The sequence below is a fragment of the Arachis ipaensis genome, chromosome B9 (assembly GCF_059453495.1).
Source record: "Arachis ipaensis isolate K30076 ecotype BB chromosome B9, ASM5945349v1, whole genome shotgun sequence".
NCBI lineage: Eukaryota > Viridiplantae > Streptophyta > Magnoliopsida > Fabales > Fabaceae > Arachis > Arachis ipaensis.
Window position 1 is genome coordinate 5,194,374 of NC_142444.1, and position 17,414 is coordinate 5,211,787.

Sequence of the window (17,414 nt, forward strand, 5' to 3'; positions counted from 1 at the left end):
TTGCGTGTTGAGAATCTCTCAACCCTAACCCTACCTACACCCTAAAGTTCTAAACCTTACCTACCCTATCCTACCCGCAGAAATATCAAATTTTTTCAAAGTAAATATAAAATTCAATCATTTCAAATTTTATACATATTAATAACATAAAAAATAAAAAACTAATGCTCTAAATTACTAAATTAACTAACTATTTTAGTGGTTGTTCACTTATTATAAGTCATTACATAAAGGAGGTTGTCGATTCAATTTTCACTTCCTTCACTATATACCTATTTTTTAATAAAATATGTGTTATATATGAGGTGCGGGTAGGGTAGGGTAGGATATACCCTAAACTCGTACTCTACCTTACCCGCAGACATATCCGAACTATACTCTATTCTACCCGCAGCGGATTGGATAGCCTATCCTATTCGAACGGGTTGGACCGAATTAAATACCCACAAATAGGATATGAATTGAGAGCCCTAAGCATAATGTATATTTGATGTGTGGGGTGAGATGAGATCAAATTATGTTTGATGTCTTATGATGAGCATTGGTGATTTTTATTTCTTAAGGATTAAGTTTATTTATTGACGTTCTAGGTAAGATTTGATTACTTAATCAACAGTGATTAAAATTAACAAATTCTCTTCTTTTTTATTTTTTTTATTTTTTTCTTTTTTTTTTTTAATTTTCTCTCTCACGTTTTATCTCTTTATAATTCTGTTTTATAAAAAATAAAATTAATAAAATAATATAATTTAAACAAATTCATAAAATTTCAAAAAATATATTAAATTTATAATTAAATATAATTTTAAAAAATTCCTTAATATTATTCACATAAAAATATATTATTATTAATATATATACTTTTTTAATTTTTTATTTAATTTTAAATTTTCACTGCATATCTTTTTAATTTATATTTTCACTTCTCTTCTTTTAAGAATTTATTACATATAATTTAGAGAGAATAGTAATATTGTGATTAACACTTAATTAAATTATTTTTATTTATCCAATAGACTTAATACTTGATCAAATTAAAAAATATACACATTAAATTCTTTCAAGTTTTAGATAATAAATATTATAATTAATTATTAGTAAAAAATAAACTCTTTCACATAAAAATAATAACTAAAAAACTTATTATTTGAATCTTTTTAATCTACAAAGATTATGGTTTTATTAACCGATAATTTTTTTCTCCTATAATCTTTTTGTAAAAGTAATTTGATTTTATAAATATTTTCTGCAATAATCTATAATATAAGAAGAAAGCTGACATAACCTCAAAAAATTTATATTTTCGTAATGTTATTATGGGTAAAAACATTAGTATATTCCTAAAGCTATAAACATTCAAGGAGGGTCATATTGTCATTAGTAAATTTGATAATACCATTATTATTCCCTTCATGATGTGTGATTTATCTAGATTTCTTTTGATGAAAGATATGAGAGGGCAGAAGGTGTTCTAAGAATTGTAGTGTGAAAAAGAGATCAAGAAGGAGAGTTCTTGGAGAAAAGAAAATGCGAATTCAGAAACTGTATTTTGGAATTGATTAAAATATTGTATATTTATATTAATATCACAAAGGGTAGTAAGGTATTTATATATATTGTGGTAAGGTGCAATCCATGCTGAGTGTACTAACATCATTCAAGATGCTATATGAGATAAGTTCAATTAATAACTAACTATAATTAGGACTTTGCTAGGTAGATAATAATTTTTATAAACAATATGAACAATGAGTTTTAAAATTGGACCAATAAAATAAAACGGAAAAGCTCTGCATACAAGCCCTAATGGCTTGTATGCCATACAAGTTCATTAAACAATAAGATCAAAATACGCGCTGCTTCAGGTACGTTGATTACACGCGCTATATAACATCGCGCGTATATCTAACTACCAGATTTAAAATATTTCTTTCCCTTTTCGTTTTCGTTATTTTGAGATTTCGTTCTTCTTCTTCTCCCGCGTTTACCCTCCTTCTTCTCCATTGTTCTTTTCTTCTCCTTTTCTCACTAGCAGCTTCTTCGTTTAGGTTACCTTTGTCTCTCTCTGCAACTCCATCTTCGTTTTCTATTTTTGATTTGTTGTTTTTCGAAATCAAATTTTGATCTCGTTTTGAAGATAATGGATCATTCAACCTCAGATTGTCATCTGAATGCAGGCGAAGTGGATTATGAGTCAGAATCTAACGAAGTCCCTGAGGTTTGATTTACATAGGATTAGTATGAAATTTCTTTCAGTAATTTGTATAGCATTGTGTAGTTGAAAAATTACTGAACATTACTGTGAAAGTAACACGTTTACGTGAATCTGTCGATTCAATGTATTAGTTGTGATTAATTACCTGGAATTTGTAGCAGACGCTCGGGTGTAGATCAATTCTTGTTTGGGTGTACTTTAGCTAGAAGTGTGGGTGTATCTACACTTTACTGGTTTTTTGTTATTTTAATTTACTTGTTGTTGTTCAGCTGTATTATAACAGACATGATTAGGTGTGTTTTTAGAACTGTATTATATCTGCATGCTGTGTATTTACAGTTTATGGCTTTAAAAGTCATTCTGTTGTTGAGTTGTTGCGGTTAGGGTGTATCGTATTAGACATGATTGGGTGTATTTGAATCATATCTATGGGTGTATTTACAGTTCTGACACGGTGTATTTTGCAGCCTCTCTCAGTTGTTGATGACGAGCTTGTTCCAAAGGTTGGAATGACCTTTACTACCCTTGAAGATGCTGGAAAATTTTACAGGAACTACGCCAAGGCTGCAGGTTTCTCTACAAGAGTTCGGTGCACAAATAGGAAGGGAAACGAGATTAAGAACCAACTGATTACATGTAGCAGAGAGGGAAAATGGAAATCTAAAATATCTCCAACCGAGAAGACCAATCCGACAGCCGGTCTAAACTGTCCTGCAAGAATTTATATACACACATTGAAGGATGTCGGTGCTTGGATCATTTCAAAGGTTGTGCTGGATCATTCACACCCCTGCTGTCCAAGCAAAGCAGAGATGCTCAAACAGCACAGGGAACTAAGCATGTCCATTCGTCGTACGATAGAGAATAACGAGGAGGCCGGTATCAGACCAAGCAAAACCTACCAATCATTTGTTGCTGCTGCCGGGGGTCACCGCGAGTTAAATTTTATCGAAAAGGACGTGAGGAATTACATTACCAGGGAAGTGCGGAATGTTTCCGAACAAGAAGATGCAAAGGAATTCGGGAAATATTTGTTAAGAATGAAAGAGAAGAATCCGAATTTCTTTTTTGAGCTCCAACTCGAAGAGGATCAATCGATTAAGCTGGCTTTTTGGGCCGATGCAAGAAGCAGAGCCGCCTTTGAGTATTTCGGAGACGTCATTTCATTCGACACCACCTACAATACAAACAGGTAACAAACTGTCCCTGTTTATGATGCCAAATTAATTTATTTTTACGAATCCGCAGTAGAGGTGTATATTGGCTGTTTCATTGGGTGTATGCGAAGCATTTGTTAGGGTGTAGCTAATGATTTTGCATTCTGGACCATGGTAATTTGTTTCAGGTATAATTTGGTCTGTGGTTCTTTTGTCGGGGTGAATCACCACGGTCAATCAACACTTCTCGGATGCTCTTTGATGAAGAACGAAGAAATTGAATCATTCAAATGGTTATTTCAAAGCTGGCTTCGTTGCATGGGAGGAAACGCTCCGAAAGGGTTTCTCACCGATCAGTGCGCATCCATGAAAAGGGCTTTAGAGGCCTGTATGCCAACAACAGTTCACCGCTGGTGCATTTGGCACATCATGAAGAAGATTCCAAGCAAATTAAACGGGTACAAGGGACATGCCGATATCGAACAAGAAATGAGCCAAGTTGTTTGGAACTCTCAAAGCAAAGACTCATTCGATAGGAATTGGAACGATTTTCTGCTGAATTTTGGTCTTGGGGACAACAAGTGGCTTTCAGGTAATGTCTTTTTAAAATCTGCATCAGAGGTGTAAGTTGCATGTTTTCTCGGGTGTATTTATAGACTGTCTTTGGGTGTATTATGCAGATCTGTACGAAGACCGTCACATATGGGTTCCTATCTATCTGGATCACCATTTCTGGGCAGGGATGAGAAGCACACAAAGGAGCGAGAGCATGCATTCATTTTTTAACAAGTATATCACCCGGAACAGCTCGCTTATTCAGTTCGTCAAACAATACGATAATTGCCTCGGAAGCAGGGAGCAAGCAGAGAGAGAATCAGATGCTGCAGATTTTCATACGGTCATACCGTGTGCAACGAAATCCTGCATTGAAGCTCAGTTTCAAGATGCGTACACTCACGCAAAGTTTAGGGAAGTCCAAGCGCAATTCAGAGGAAAGGCGAATTGCATCACCAGACTGAAGAATTCCGCTCTAGGCTATTCAGTATACGAAGTCGGAGAACAAGTTTCCAGCTCAATATTCAACAAGTTCGTGGTTACTTACGACTCTGTTGCAGCCGAGGTAAAATGCCATTGCTTATTATTCGAGTCGAGAGGGATACTGTGCCGTCACGCACTAAGCGTGTTAAGCTTCGAACAAGTAAGCCAAGTGTCACCGAGATACATATTGGAACGATGGAGCAAGAAGGTAAAGAGGCGACACACACACATCAAGAGCAGCCACGACGAGCCACTAATGGAGCCAAGAAGCAAGAGGTTCGACCAATTAGTTTTTCGTTCGCAAAATATATGCGAATTTGCCTCCGAATCGGAGGAGCTGACTGCAATTCTGCACCGCGCGTACGATAACGTCATGGCCGAGATGGAAGCATTAAAAGCCAAAAGGAAGGGGACATCTTCTTTATCCCACGAAGACGCCAACTTGGAATCCGTTAACGAGCTTCAAAGCCCGCCAAGGATTCGAACAAGAGGACGTCCAAAAAACAGGCTAGGTTCAAAGCTGGAGAAACAGATCGCAAATGCCACAAAGAAGAAGAAGATGAAAGTTTTAAGCGAGGTAAAAGTAATGTTCTTTAAATTTGTGGCGATTGAGTTTATTTTTCTCGTTAATAGTTTAGGTAATGTGTGTATGTTATATTTCAGATAAACCTGTTTGATGCTGCATCAGCGGCGCATTCAAATTGCAGCCAATATCAAGGACACGTTATGAGTTATCAGTTCAGGGTACCAGCAGCAGGGGATAACTGGTTGGGTGTATAGTATTACAGAATATGGGTGTAAAAGCACTGTTATTTCGGGTGTATTTTCGTTAATTCACAATTTAGATATAAATATAAAACAAAAGCTGTAAAAATTCTCAGGTTATGGGTTTATATTTGATTTGATGTTTTTCTTCATATTTTAGTACATGTAATTCATACATTTTGAATACAGCGCAGACAGTTTGGGTGTATATTTAATACAACCTTGGGTGTATTATTAGACTTGCGTTGGGTGTAGCATTTTATAATTTGTGTTTTTTCCTTCATATTTTAGCACCTGTAATACAGCTTTTGAATACATCACAGACAGTTTACCAGCACAGATAGTTTAACTATGGGAAAAAATATACATGGAATAGAAGTTGTAGATAAATGGCAAATATTTACATCATTTGTTCAATTTACAAACTACCCAGTTTTTATATCAGCAGAATTAATCTGACAAAACGGACTTAATAATATAGAGGATGGCTTCGACAGCCTTATAGCACTACTCTCTCTAATTGCCTGATCTCTCTGGGTATTCATCTCACTGAATAGTATCCGGGATGCGTACTCCACTCTATAGTGGTCCACCTCCTCCTACAATAAAAAAGTATATTCTGTTTAAACAGCAATATTAATTCAGTAAAGTAATACAGAGTTATATGGTTCTAAAGACAGTTACCTGTGGCCAATTATCCCATTGATACTTCCTCTTTTTGATGTTTTCCGGCTCAATTATCTCCATCCACTTCATAACGTACACAGCGCAGTCATAGCTGAAAACAAAGAAAATAAATTACAAATCTCATTTACAAAAGTTTAATGATCAGACTCACAAATTTATACCTTGTTTTTTGGCCTGATATTTTAACATATGGTGATTTAATTTCCTTCTCCCTCTCCCCTTTCTGAAGAGGTTTCCCGCCGGCATATGTTATCAATCTTGAAAATACGTATCCCTTAAATACGAAAACAAATCAGTAATACACCCGAATGAATGGACAAGATACACCCAACTGAATGGACAATATACACCCATCACAAGTAACGAAATAGACCTATCTATTAAAGTAAAGAAGACAGAGGCAACTTACAGTGAATTTATTAATGGTCTTTCTCTCATCAGTGGGAGCTATTTTGTGTAGCGGGTCAAGTATTTGACATTTACGCTTTCTTGTATTTATCAGCCATAACCACCAATGCCCGGCGTAGCAGACAGGGGCAAAAATCTGAAGGATTCCCACACATTAACAGTGTGTTATTTTATTTTGCAAATAAGTAAATAAGCGTAGTAACAAATTTAGCAAACGAAAACTTACATATGGGTGCGAAGTTAATTTTTTTCTATCTATGAAGGGAATGAAACTCGGGTAGGCTTCCACCCTGAATTCCTTTTTCGTTTTTGGTGATACGAATTCCCCGTTTGGGTGATCCGAAAGCGCCATGCACTGCAAGAATGGGAAACGAGAAATGAAATACTAAACTTACACCCAATGGAACGTGACAAATACACCCAAATCAATACAGAAAATACACCCGAAGTTCGTAGAAGTAACACTTACCACAATATCGGGGGGGAGACAGTATATTTGTTCTTGAAATCTCTTTTCATTTTTGTTGTTGAGGATGAGGCAGACGGCAGATACAATCTAGAAATATATGCCGAAATCAATTTTACATTAATAAGCATTGTAATTGACTTTTGTGTAAAAACAGTAATCTTATTCTAATATTACCTGAGATTCTATATCACTTTTTGCCTGGAGGGAAGCAAGGTGCATTCTCATCAAAATGTATTCTCCTTGGCCAATCAGAGTGCACATCTCCTCATACTCGTTAGTATTTCCATCTGCATCTTCCTTCAGTCTTGTCCCCCAGATGTAGCACTTTTGTTTCATATCATCCGTAATCTGATATAATCCCCGAGGAGTTTCAAACTTTGCAGAACTTTCTCCCCCAGTCTCCCTCTGAATTTGTGGACTTGTGTTTTTTCCCTTCGTCGCGCTGCTTGCTATTCTTTGGACCAAACTGTCCAATTGTTCTATCAAATTCGCAGCTTCTGGAGATTTTTCCCTTTCTGTCTCCTGTGTTGACGCCCCCTCCTGGCTTGAATCAGTCAATCCAAGGCTGAATGATGGCACCCCTGGATCTGTTTTAGGAACATAGGAAGCTGTCCGTGCCATCATCAACAGAACAGCAGCGTCTTCTGCGTCTGGATGACTGCGTCATCATGTATAAGAATAAGAATAAGAATAAGAATATACAGATGATAAGGAAAGATTGATTTTAGTCTGATGAACTTACACTTTAGTTGGAGCTGGGGGAACCGTGGGTGTGGTCTCTTGAAGTTGTTTGGGGGTTTCAGGAGTGCTGCACAGTTACAAAAAATTAATCACGTCTTAAAAGAAACTAATCAGGAACAATATACACCCAAACTGTTAGCTAATATACACCCAAACTCCAAACAAATATACACTCAATACTATTTCTTACGTTTCCGTAGTCCCTTCAATCTGTAGCATAGGGGTTGGTTCAAAATCTGTCTCTGTGGTTGTTTGGGATGCCGGCACAAAAACCTGAATCGGGACTCTAAACAAGAAGAAAAATGAAAGGTTAACAACGCCTTTGAAAATAATAAGGTTATAAGGTTGAATATTATTGTAAAACTCACATTGCAAGCGCTTCGGACGGTGTCTGTTCCCTCACAACCATCATATTCGAATCAGACGGACTCAACCTAAAATACACCCAAAGAAATTCAAGAAATACACCCGAACAATTCAAAAAGAAGACAGGCTTTGTTTTTTTGAGAACTTACATACTTGCAGTTTTTGCTTTTTTTTCCTGCCTTTTTTTTCTTGAATAAAATAATAAAGGGCTTTTTTTTCTAAAAAAAAATATATACAGAATTAGAAGTAGAAGGGTAATAGAAGAACAAAAGTAACGGTTATTTGAAAGAGAAATTACATGCTCTGTGACGGCTGGTTTACACTACTCTGTTCTGTGTTTCCTTGAGAGGAAGGAGCATCAGTTCCCAAGTTCACAGCCGATATTCTAAGACAGATTTGATCCAAGCAACACAACAAAGTTAATATTCCAACTTATTAGACAACATACACCCAACTTGATCCACTCAATACACCCAAATGGTACCACAAGACACACCCAATTCATGATAACAAGATTTTATTAAATAATAAAGCTTCTTACGTTTCAGACGACACATAGCGACCTTCTGTCGATCGCAGGTCAGGTTGGTTCTCCCTGCGAAACAAGAAACAATTATTAGCATGCAAAACACAACAAAATATGAAATAGACAGCCCATCAAGACATACCCCTCTGCAGCAGATTTATCAACATTTTGCCCTAGCCATTCATCCAGTTCGTCACTTGATATTTCATATGTCTCACTACATTCATAAAGGAAGATGTTAACAAAAATAATTACGACGATAGACGGTAATATAGCTTACGAGGTACTGTACCCGTCAAAGTATTGGTCTTCTTTAGGAGGTGAATCCTCCACGAGAACTTTTTTCTTTTTTGGTTGTGTTCTGGGTGGAAAAAAAAGAGTACCAATCAGAAATAAAAAATTAATTTTATCACAGAATATTATGCAAAGAAGTGCTTACTTTTTTGGTGTTGTTTTTGTTTTTTTCTTCTCCTTCTCCTTCTCTGCAGGTGATGATTCTTCACTCCTATAAGTTAATAACAGACACTTCAGTTAATACACGAAATCTTTATAATGAAGCCAAAAGAAAGGAGTAATAATTTCAGGACATTACTCATCACTTTGTTCAGATTCAGATTCTGAATCAGAATCTGGCTCCTCTTGCCTCTGCTTTCTTTTTCTGGAGTCCATTCTGGAAGGCAAACAGTGATTATTTAGAACATATTAAAATACACCCAACGTGATCAACAAGATACACCCAACTCGAAAAAGAAATTACACCCAAGTATGGTACTTACTTTTTCCCCTTTTTGATGTGTTGTTTTCTTGCTGAATCCTCCGAGTCTTGTTGAGTCTCAGACTCAGAGGTAGAAGTGTCACTGTCAGTAGCTGTTTCTGTCTCCGAAGACGATGTTGGACTCGCCTTCCTTTTTTTTTGTTTTTTTGATTTCTTGTTTTTTTTCTTTTTTTTCTTTTTCTTTCATTTTTTCTCTTGCTCTTGTCTCCGCCATCTTCACAATTCCCTGAAACATGAGATATTTTAGCTAGCAGCATTCAGGTAAATAAAATAGAAGCAACATATTATGTTTACTTACCAAAATTTCTTCTTTTTCTGCAGTCATTCTTTCCACCAACTTCTCCTTAGTCCAGTTGGCAATCCAAGGCTTTGGTGGTCTTTCAGCCCTCTTCTTGCCTTTGTTTTCAGAAAGATGAAAGTATATTATCATGAGAGCAAAGAGGCAGCCATCAATTGCCTTCTTCTTCTTATCCTGGTAGTCTGTGATGCCTTTGATCAAGAAGGTCAAAACATGCGCCCCCCAGTTTCTCTCCGATATGCCGTCCATCTTAAAAATTGGGGCGAGGTGCACGGGCGATATTTTGTTTATCGTCGTTGGCAAAAGGAACGCCATCTGTATGTAGAGGATGAATATCCTCTTGAACATCAGGCGTTCCTCTTCGCTGCCAACGCCGATTTCCATCATTTCATCGGTAAGACTTTTGAGGGTCTTACCCTGGAATCTTCTATAAATTATTTTGTCATCATCAGAAAGTTGCTTATAAAGTTGCTTATACTCAACTTTCTCAGGAAACAGATTTCCTACAAAAAAGAAAACAACAAAGTATCAAAATCGGTTCAAAAACACCCAAGCATCAACCTTAAATACACCCAAGCATGAACTTAATATACACCTATAATTTTGAGCTAGTTACCTGTTGCATTGATGCCAAGCGCATCACCTATTGTCTTTGGTGTTATTTGGAAAGAACCATATCCTGTCTTCAGTTTGTTCTCCCCAAGTTTGAAGTTGTTTGCCAGTTCCCTTAAGAGTTGGTGATCCACCCTTAGAGGTGGGACATGCATCAACCCACCAAATCCGAGATCCCTGACAATTGCCTTCTTCTCCTCAGCCATGTTTCTGAACTTATCACTCAGGAGATGTGTGGCACACTTAAGGTCTTTCGTTTGGTTTCTTGCTGCCATTTTGTCTGAAACAAAAAATACACACAAATATATTCCCATTAGTAACAGTAAGATACACCCATATGTAAGAATCAGATACACCCATTGATAACAGTGAGATACACCCATTGAAATTATTCAGATACATTCATATATATCAGTCAGATATCAGTCAAACATGTTTCAATATCAAGCAACATTACAAGGTCTAATAACAGTAAGATACACCCATATGTAAGAATCCGATACACTCATTGTTAACAGGGAGATACACCCATAGATATTATTCATATAAATCCATATATATCAGTCAGTTATCACTCAAACATGCTTCAATATCAAATTAATTCAGATATCAGTAAGATACACGCATATATGAGTCAGATACACCCATTGATAAGAGTAAGATACACCCATATGTAAGAATCAGATACACCCATTGATAACAGTGAGATACACCCATTGAAATTATTCAGATACATTCATATATATCAGTGAGATATCACTCAAACATGCATCAATATCAAGTCACATTACAAGTTCAAACAGTATACAACCCCCAATCTACGGAATAAAGCCCCAAAAATCAACAACAGTAGCAAGAGAACTTAGAACAAGAATGTAGAACGACGTAAAACTTAGAAGAATGACGTAGAACTTAGAACAGTGTGACAAAGAAGCAAGAATAATAGCACAGTAAACCCTAGAGAAGAACGACGTAGAAGAAAACTAAAATTGGGAGGTTTTCTTGATGAACTTACGTTGAGTGTATTTGCTTCGTTTTGTCTTCAGATTCTTCACGGAGAGTTTGATGTTGTTTTGATGGAGGTTTCGAACAACGATTTCTATATTTTGAACTTTGATTTTTGCTCGAAATTGGGAGCGTTTCCTTGGTTTCGAAGCGTTTTGAGAAGTGGAAGAAGTGGAGGAAGTGGAAGAGTCTGCCATACGTAACTGTTTGTGTTGAGCGCGTGATTTTGACGCGCCATGTTATGCTTCCTTATGCGCGTGTCTTCGATTTGGGCTGGGCCAACTTGGAAGCTTGGATACTTGTATGTGTAGCAGGCCCGAAAATAAAAATATACTACACTCCTAAATTATCTACCTAAATTTTAATATTAGAATAAACATTCACACACCTAATAAATTGAACATGCGATATATCCATTAGAGGCGTAAGTTACCGAACCGAAATTTACAACAATCGAATAGAAAACTAAAAAAATTTAGTTTTTTTCCGAATTAAACCGATCAGTTCGGTTCGGTTTTCAGTTGGCTCGGCAGAACCAAACCAAACCGAAGAAGTGGCTTAGTAATGCAATGTTTAATGTTTAGTTGTTGGAATGAGTTGAAATTGTGTTGAATTTGAATGTAATGTTATTTCAGTTTATTGGTTGTTTTGAACATCATTTTACTGAGATTAATTTTTTATTAGTTAGTATTTAAAAATAAAAAAAAAACCGACCGAATCAAACCGTTTTTGGTTCGATTCGATTTAGTTCGATTATTGCACAGACAACAAACTGATTGATTGGTATTCTATAAAAACCAAATAAATCGGTTCAATTAATTTTTGATCTAAAATCGAACCAAACCAAATCAATAACACCTCTAATATCTATTGTTTAATATTTTTATTGTCCACATAATTATTATGTTTCCTAACAGATCCATATCCTATATCTCGGTAATCGCTGTACCATTTTAATATACGTACCTCACATACAAACAGCATTTTGTGGTTGCGATTTTTGAAACAATTAGATAAGGTGTCATTAGCATGTGGAAGCAAAGAGGATGCTAGTAATATACTAATATTAACCAAAAAAAAAAAAAAAGAAAAGAGGATGTTGGTAATGTGTGAAAAATAATGAAAGATTCCATCTAATTAGCATTAGTTATTGCATCGGGTTTTGAAACTGGGAAACAAAAAAAGAATATGAATTAATTTGGTCAGAAAATGATCCAAATCGAGGTGTCAGCTGGCAAATTAATAGAAACTTTTGAAAAGAGCTTGCTTCCTGCCATTGCTTCTTATAAAGTCCATTTATTTCAAAAAAATCCTCCAATTTTTGGAGTATTATTTGTCATCAAGGGTTTGTGCACAATTCAATTTAAGGCTATTTGCAAATTAAAGCCCATTAAAGGTGTAAGTACTAAGCAGAGTTATTGTTATTATTAACTTTTTTTTGTCCTTTACTTTTTTTTTTTTTTTTTTGAAACAAAGGAAGCTCAACACATTAAAGTGGAGCAAATAAAAGAAAGAAGAAGACACATAACCAGCTACCAACAAATAAACCAACCCCTACTATCCCCAGTACTCTCATCCTCCCCCAGGATCACTACCACTCCATTCCGTGTAGCTCATCAACGTCCTTGTGTGTATGACCTCCAGGCTTGCTCTTGCATTCTTGAAGATTCGTGCATTCCGTTCCAACCAGATGTTCCAAATCACTGCAAAGAACACTGACATCCACATCTTCTTCCCCTGTTGTCTATTATGCATTCCATGCCAACTTTCAAACATTTCTTTAACAGTTCCGGGAATCACCCACTCCCTTCCTAGTAACCTCAGCCACTTGCACCACACCTGCCATGTTACCTCACACCTAAGGAATAAATGCTCAACAGATTCTAATTCCTTGGTACACAGTACACACATACTATCCCCCAGAATGTTGACTCCTAGTTTAGTCAGCCGCTCCTTGGTGTTAACTCTACCCACTAGCACAAACCACCCAAAGAGCTCAATTCTCGGAGGGACGAAACCTTTCCAAATGGAACTTGTGAAGCTATAACTCGTTATCTCAGCTGATAATGTCTCCGCTTGTATAGCCTGGATCACAGAACTAGTAGAGAAAATACCTTTATTTTCAAACTTCCACACCACATTGTCCTCCCTACCTGATGACAACCTCACTGGCCTTAACCTCTCATGCAGTTGATTGACAAGCTCCAGCTCCCATTGGAACAGTGCCCTCCTCCATTGAAAATTCCAAATCCAATCAAGCCCATCCCAAAAACCACACTCCCCGATGACAAGTCCTTGCTGACTGGAAATAGAGTAGAGTCTCGGATGACTTCCTTTCAGAGTACCACCTTGAACCCAGTTATCTTCCCAAAATCGAGTCTGCATACCATTGCCTACTTCCATTGCCAGTCCACTTACCACTTTATCACGAATCCGCGGTTCTTTTATATTCAGCTGACATATGTCCTTCCAAGGGCCACCCTTTACTGGTAAAGGCTGAGTTGCTAACATGACATCCGGGTTCAACTTATTACACGAACACACAATCTTCTTCCACAGCAGGCAATCCTCCTTTGAAAACCTCCACCACCACTTAAACAGAAGCGCTGTGTTTCTCAGCACTGCATCACCAACCCCCAATCCCTCAACCTTTTTTGGAGCCTGAACTATCTCCCACTTTACCATAGGTATACCATAGTTCCCGTTCTCCCTGCACCACATAAAGTTCCGTTGTAAAGCAATCAGCTTGTCCGCTACCGCCTTCGGCATCTTGTATAGACTAAGGTAGTAGATGGGGAGACTATTCAGCACCGATTTGATAAGGACCAGCTTACCTGATTTATTCAAAACCTTGGCTTTCCACAAACTCAGCTTCTGTTCCACCTTATCAATGATTGGTTTCCAAGTCTTCACCAAGCGCGGATTCGAACCTAGAGAAACTCCCAAGTATCTAACCGGTAGAGAAGCTTGTTGGCATCCCAGCAGTCCACATGCCTGATCAATCCATCCTTGCTCACAGTTCACCGATATCAGATTCGATTTATCAAAGTTAATGCTCAGCCCAGACATCAACTCAAAGCACCGTAACAGTCTCTTATAGTTTACAATTGTTTCAGTCTCCGGCGGGCAGAATAAAATAGTGTCATCTGCAAATTGTAGGTGTGACAGTTCAATAAGATCTCCCCTACCAGCAGTGGAGCAATGCGGCCATTCCTCACAGCCTCCCCCAACATCCTATGCAACACATCTACAACTAAAATTGTGTAAGTATATTTGATTGGAGTAAAATACTAAAATTGGAGTTAAAATTTACTAATTAAGGATGTAAGTATCATTAAATGAACATTTTTTTTTTCAATTTTTTCCTTTTCTTCATATGCATTTTTTTTTTTGCATTTTTTTGTTAATTTTTCTTTCTTCCTCCTCATTCCGATGTTGACTCATTGATGTTTTTTCTTTTACATTTTTAATTTTTTTTTTATTTCTTCTTTTTCTTTTTGTGTCCTGTGTTATTTATACATCATTTCTATACTTTTTCTACTATGTTTTATTCTAGAAAAGTTAACAACTTTTTGAAGACTTAATTAAAATTTAATTATAAAAATACTTGTTTATCCAACCTTCTCTAATGGTATATGCAAATTACTTATGGTACCCACAAGTAATACTTCTTTATTCAAGATGAATTTTAAACTCTGACCAAAAAAAAAAAAAAAAAAAGTTAGGGCTGTGCACTAAGAAACTTTAACTTTTAAGACTACCATCTTAAGGGACTTTTTTTCTTTTCCTTTTTGGACTGGAAGAATATTAAGAGATACATGCATCAAATAGTATAATTCGTTTTTTTTTCTATCTAAACTTTATTTAAGGGTGTGGCTTTTCTCTTTTTTTTTTGGACATGAAAATTTTTAGCTTGTGGGCTTTTTGTATCAAGATAACTAGCTTTGAACTTAAAGCTAACTAGCTTTATTATGTTCTTATTTTACAAGATGGACCATGATATTTACAAGTTTAATTTTAGAGTTTAGAATTTTTTTTATTTGTTTCTCATTATATTTCTCAACTGTAAATTAAGGATTAATCTGTTATAATACTAAATTTTATTTAAAAATTTGTTATTAATCAATGAATTGCTACATATAACAGATAGAATTCAAACCTCCAATACCTAGTAAGTGAATTAGTGAGTCACTATAATACTTATCCAACTTAGTTGAATTCATATTTATTTTATTTGGAGCAATGGTGTATATAAGTACCCACTTAAGCCCACAACACTACAACAGGGTAATAAAGACCAAACATTTCCTCATGACCCAAAAAGTACAACAAAAAAATTCCCCCCAATAGGGATAGGGAAGCTGAAAAATTAAGGGTGCATTTAGTTTGCGTTTTATTTTTAATAATTTTTATTTTTTAAATTTTATAAAAAAAAAATAAAAATAAAAATAAAAAGTGAAAATAGAAAACAGAATTTTATTATTTTTACTTTTTTTATTTTTTCTTCGCAAAATATAAAAACAAAAATTACTAAAAATAAAAACAAAAAATAAAAAACGCAAACTAAACCTACTCTAAGATTCTTTATCCTTGATGATAAAAATAAATTCTTTTTCTTTTAAAGAGAGAAAAAAAAATAAAAAAACGCATGACAAAAAAAAAAAAATAATTTTTGGTCTTTATCCTGTTGTGTTGTTGCCTTGTTGGCTTAAGCGGGCACTTATATATTATAATTTTCTCAAAAAGCAAAATACATAATTAAATATATAAAGAAATTTGTATATGGTTTTGATGAGATATGAAAATATTTTTTGGGACTAACATCTGAAATGAATATATAGTTAATATTTTTAAAAACTGTATTTTACCATCTTATATTCTTATTGCACTTATATGCAGTGTTGTAAAAATCGGATCGGACCGACTAATTCGACCGAAAAATCGATGAATCGGATCTTAAATCGATTTGGTCCGCTAATTAGACTGCACAAGGATGAGAACCGGTATGAACCGGTCAAATTCGTAATAAATCGGTAAAATCGGTCAAACTTGGTAAACCGGTCCAACCGAACCGCTGGTAATTAAAATTTTGCAAAATGAGTGAAGTGGGGTTCGAACCCTGTCCTCAATAAAAAAAAGGCATGTCACAACCACCAGACTATCACAGTTCTAATTATCATGTTTACAAATTAATATATATATATATATCTTTTATCAAATATATTTACTTCTATTTAATTTATTTTAATTTTAGTTATAAACTCATTTATTTTCAAATTGATTATATTTTTATTTAATAATAATTATAAATTCACTAATTTTTTCTTTTTATAATTATATAATATCTATTAATATTATTTTTTAATAAATATTTGTAGTATATAATAGTATAATAGATATAAATTTATTAATAAATTATTAAATTTTGAAAATAATTATTATTTTAATATAAAAACAAAATAAAATATTTATGATACATTAAAATTAATAAAATACTTATTATTTCTGTTTCATATTATTTTAGAATAATTGAATATTCTTAAAATGTTAGTAAAAATATATATTTTAAATTTTAACTTTAAATTTTTTACTATTTTTTATTTTTTATTTACATAGTACCGGGTTAACGGGTTCAACCAGTGACCCACCGGTTGAACCAATGACCCAGTAACCCAATAATTTGATCGGTTCGATCACTGGTTCGGTTCTGACAACTATGCTTATATGGTGGCATGCATGCATCATGCATGATATATATCTTATCCTGTACTTTCTAAATAAAGAGACATCATGTCATCATATATATATATATATAATATAATATTCTCAATAATTGGTCATAAAGATTGTATCTTTTCTCCTTTTGTTAATTTGGACCCGCTTTGATTCTTTCCAAGATCTTCAAAACTTTGCTTCTGGTGGTGAATATGTATGTTCAAAACGATTAATTAGCTCTAAACCAAAGATCACATGAAAAATCATAGTCTAGTAATTATGACCTTTGTCTTGTAATAGGTGTATTCATCAGATTCTAAATTTGGTTGAGATCAATAAAAACTTTTAATGTTGAGGGCGTGAGTATCTTATATTGTGTCCGTGAGTATTGCGAATTTGCGATATTATAATATTTAAGGTAGCGTTTAGTGGAGAGATAGAGATGAAAAGATTGAGACTGAGAGATAGAGACTAAAAGATAAATGAAATAAATTTTAGTATTTTATTTGGTGTAAAGTGGGAGACAAAAATTGAAATAAGAATGAAATTATAATTTAATTTGTACAAAAGGATAAATTTGGAATTAATTAATTAAAATGAAGGTATTTTAGGTATAAAATGTTATTAAAGTTTTAGT

At 34.8% G+C, this 17,414-nt stretch overlaps 2 protein-coding genes and 2 long non-coding RNA genes across 4 annotated transcripts; all 4 read right to left on the minus strand.

Annotated features, from left to right (window-relative positions):
* Positions 1-5,909: 5,909 nt before the first annotated feature.
* Positions 5,910-6,343, minus strand: LOC107637119 (uncharacterized). Its single transcript, XR_015900052.1, has 3 exons — positions 6,272-6,343; positions 6,024-6,136; positions 5,910-5,953 (listed from the first exon to the last, which is right to left on the minus strand). It is a non-coding gene; the product is annotated as an uncharacterized LOC107637119 (long non-coding RNA).
* Positions 6,342-7,541, minus strand: LOC148543579 (uncharacterized). The gene is made up of 5 exons (XM_088498578.1): positions 7,482-7,541; positions 6,914-7,397; positions 6,740-6,826; positions 6,493-6,625; positions 6,342-6,406 (listed from the first exon to the last, which is right to left on the minus strand). The coding sequence occupies exons 2-5, from the start codon at positions 7,361-7,363 to the stop codon at positions 6,342-6,344; spliced, it is 735 nt and encodes a 244-aa protein (XP_088354704.1). The 5' UTR covers positions 7,364-7,397; positions 7,482-7,541.
* A 138-nt stretch (positions 7,542-7,679) lies between these two features.
* On the minus strand, positions 7,680-8,231 carry LOC148543580 (uncharacterized). The gene is made up of 3 exons (XR_015900051.1): positions 8,145-8,231; positions 7,849-7,914; positions 7,680-7,766 (listed from the first exon to the last, which is right to left on the minus strand). It is a non-coding gene; the product is annotated as an uncharacterized LOC148543580 (long non-coding RNA).
* A 976-nt stretch (positions 8,232-9,207) lies between these two features.
* On the minus strand, positions 9,208-11,329 carry LOC148543581 (uncharacterized). Its single transcript, XM_088500358.1, has 4 exons — positions 11,073-11,329; positions 10,062-10,337; positions 9,446-9,948; positions 9,208-9,373 (listed from the first exon to the last, which is right to left on the minus strand). The coding sequence occupies exons 1-4, from the start codon at positions 11,257-11,259 to the stop codon at positions 9,233-9,235; spliced, it is 1,107 nt and encodes a 368-aa protein (XP_088356484.1). The 5' UTR covers positions 11,260-11,329; the 3' UTR covers positions 9,208-9,232.
* Between the last annotated feature and the right edge of the window lie 6,085 nt (positions 11,330-17,414).

What these genes read in the sequence shown, in the direction of transcription:
- LOC148543579 (XM_088498578.1), bottom strand. Translation starts at nt 7,363, where the DNA reads ATGATGGCACGGACAGCTTCCTATGTTCCTAAAACAGATCCAGGGGTG. An exon ending in AAAGTGATATAGAATCTCAG is followed by an intron (nt 6,827 to 6,913) that starts GTAATATTAGAA and finishes ATATATTTCTAG; the next exon opens with ATTGTATCTGCCGTCTGCCT. An exon ending in GTCTCCCCCCCGATATTGTG is followed by an intron (nt 6,626 to 6,739) that starts GTAAGTGTTACT and finishes CCATTCTTGCAG; the next exon opens with TGCATGGCGCTTTCGGATCA.
- LOC148543581 (XM_088500358.1), bottom strand. Translation starts at nt 11,259, where the DNA reads ATGGCAGACTCTTCCACTTCCTCCACTTCTTCCACTTCTCAAAACGCT. An exon ending in ACGAAGCAAATACACTCAAC is followed by an intron (nt 10,338 to 11,072) that starts GTAAGTTCATCA and finishes TTTTTGTTTCAG; the next exon opens with ACAAAATGGCAGCAAGAAAC. An exon ending in CAGAAAAAGAAGAAATTTTG is followed by an intron (nt 9,374 to 9,445) that starts GTAAGTAAACAT and finishes CTCATGTTTCAG; the next exon opens with GGAATTGTGAAGATGGCGGA.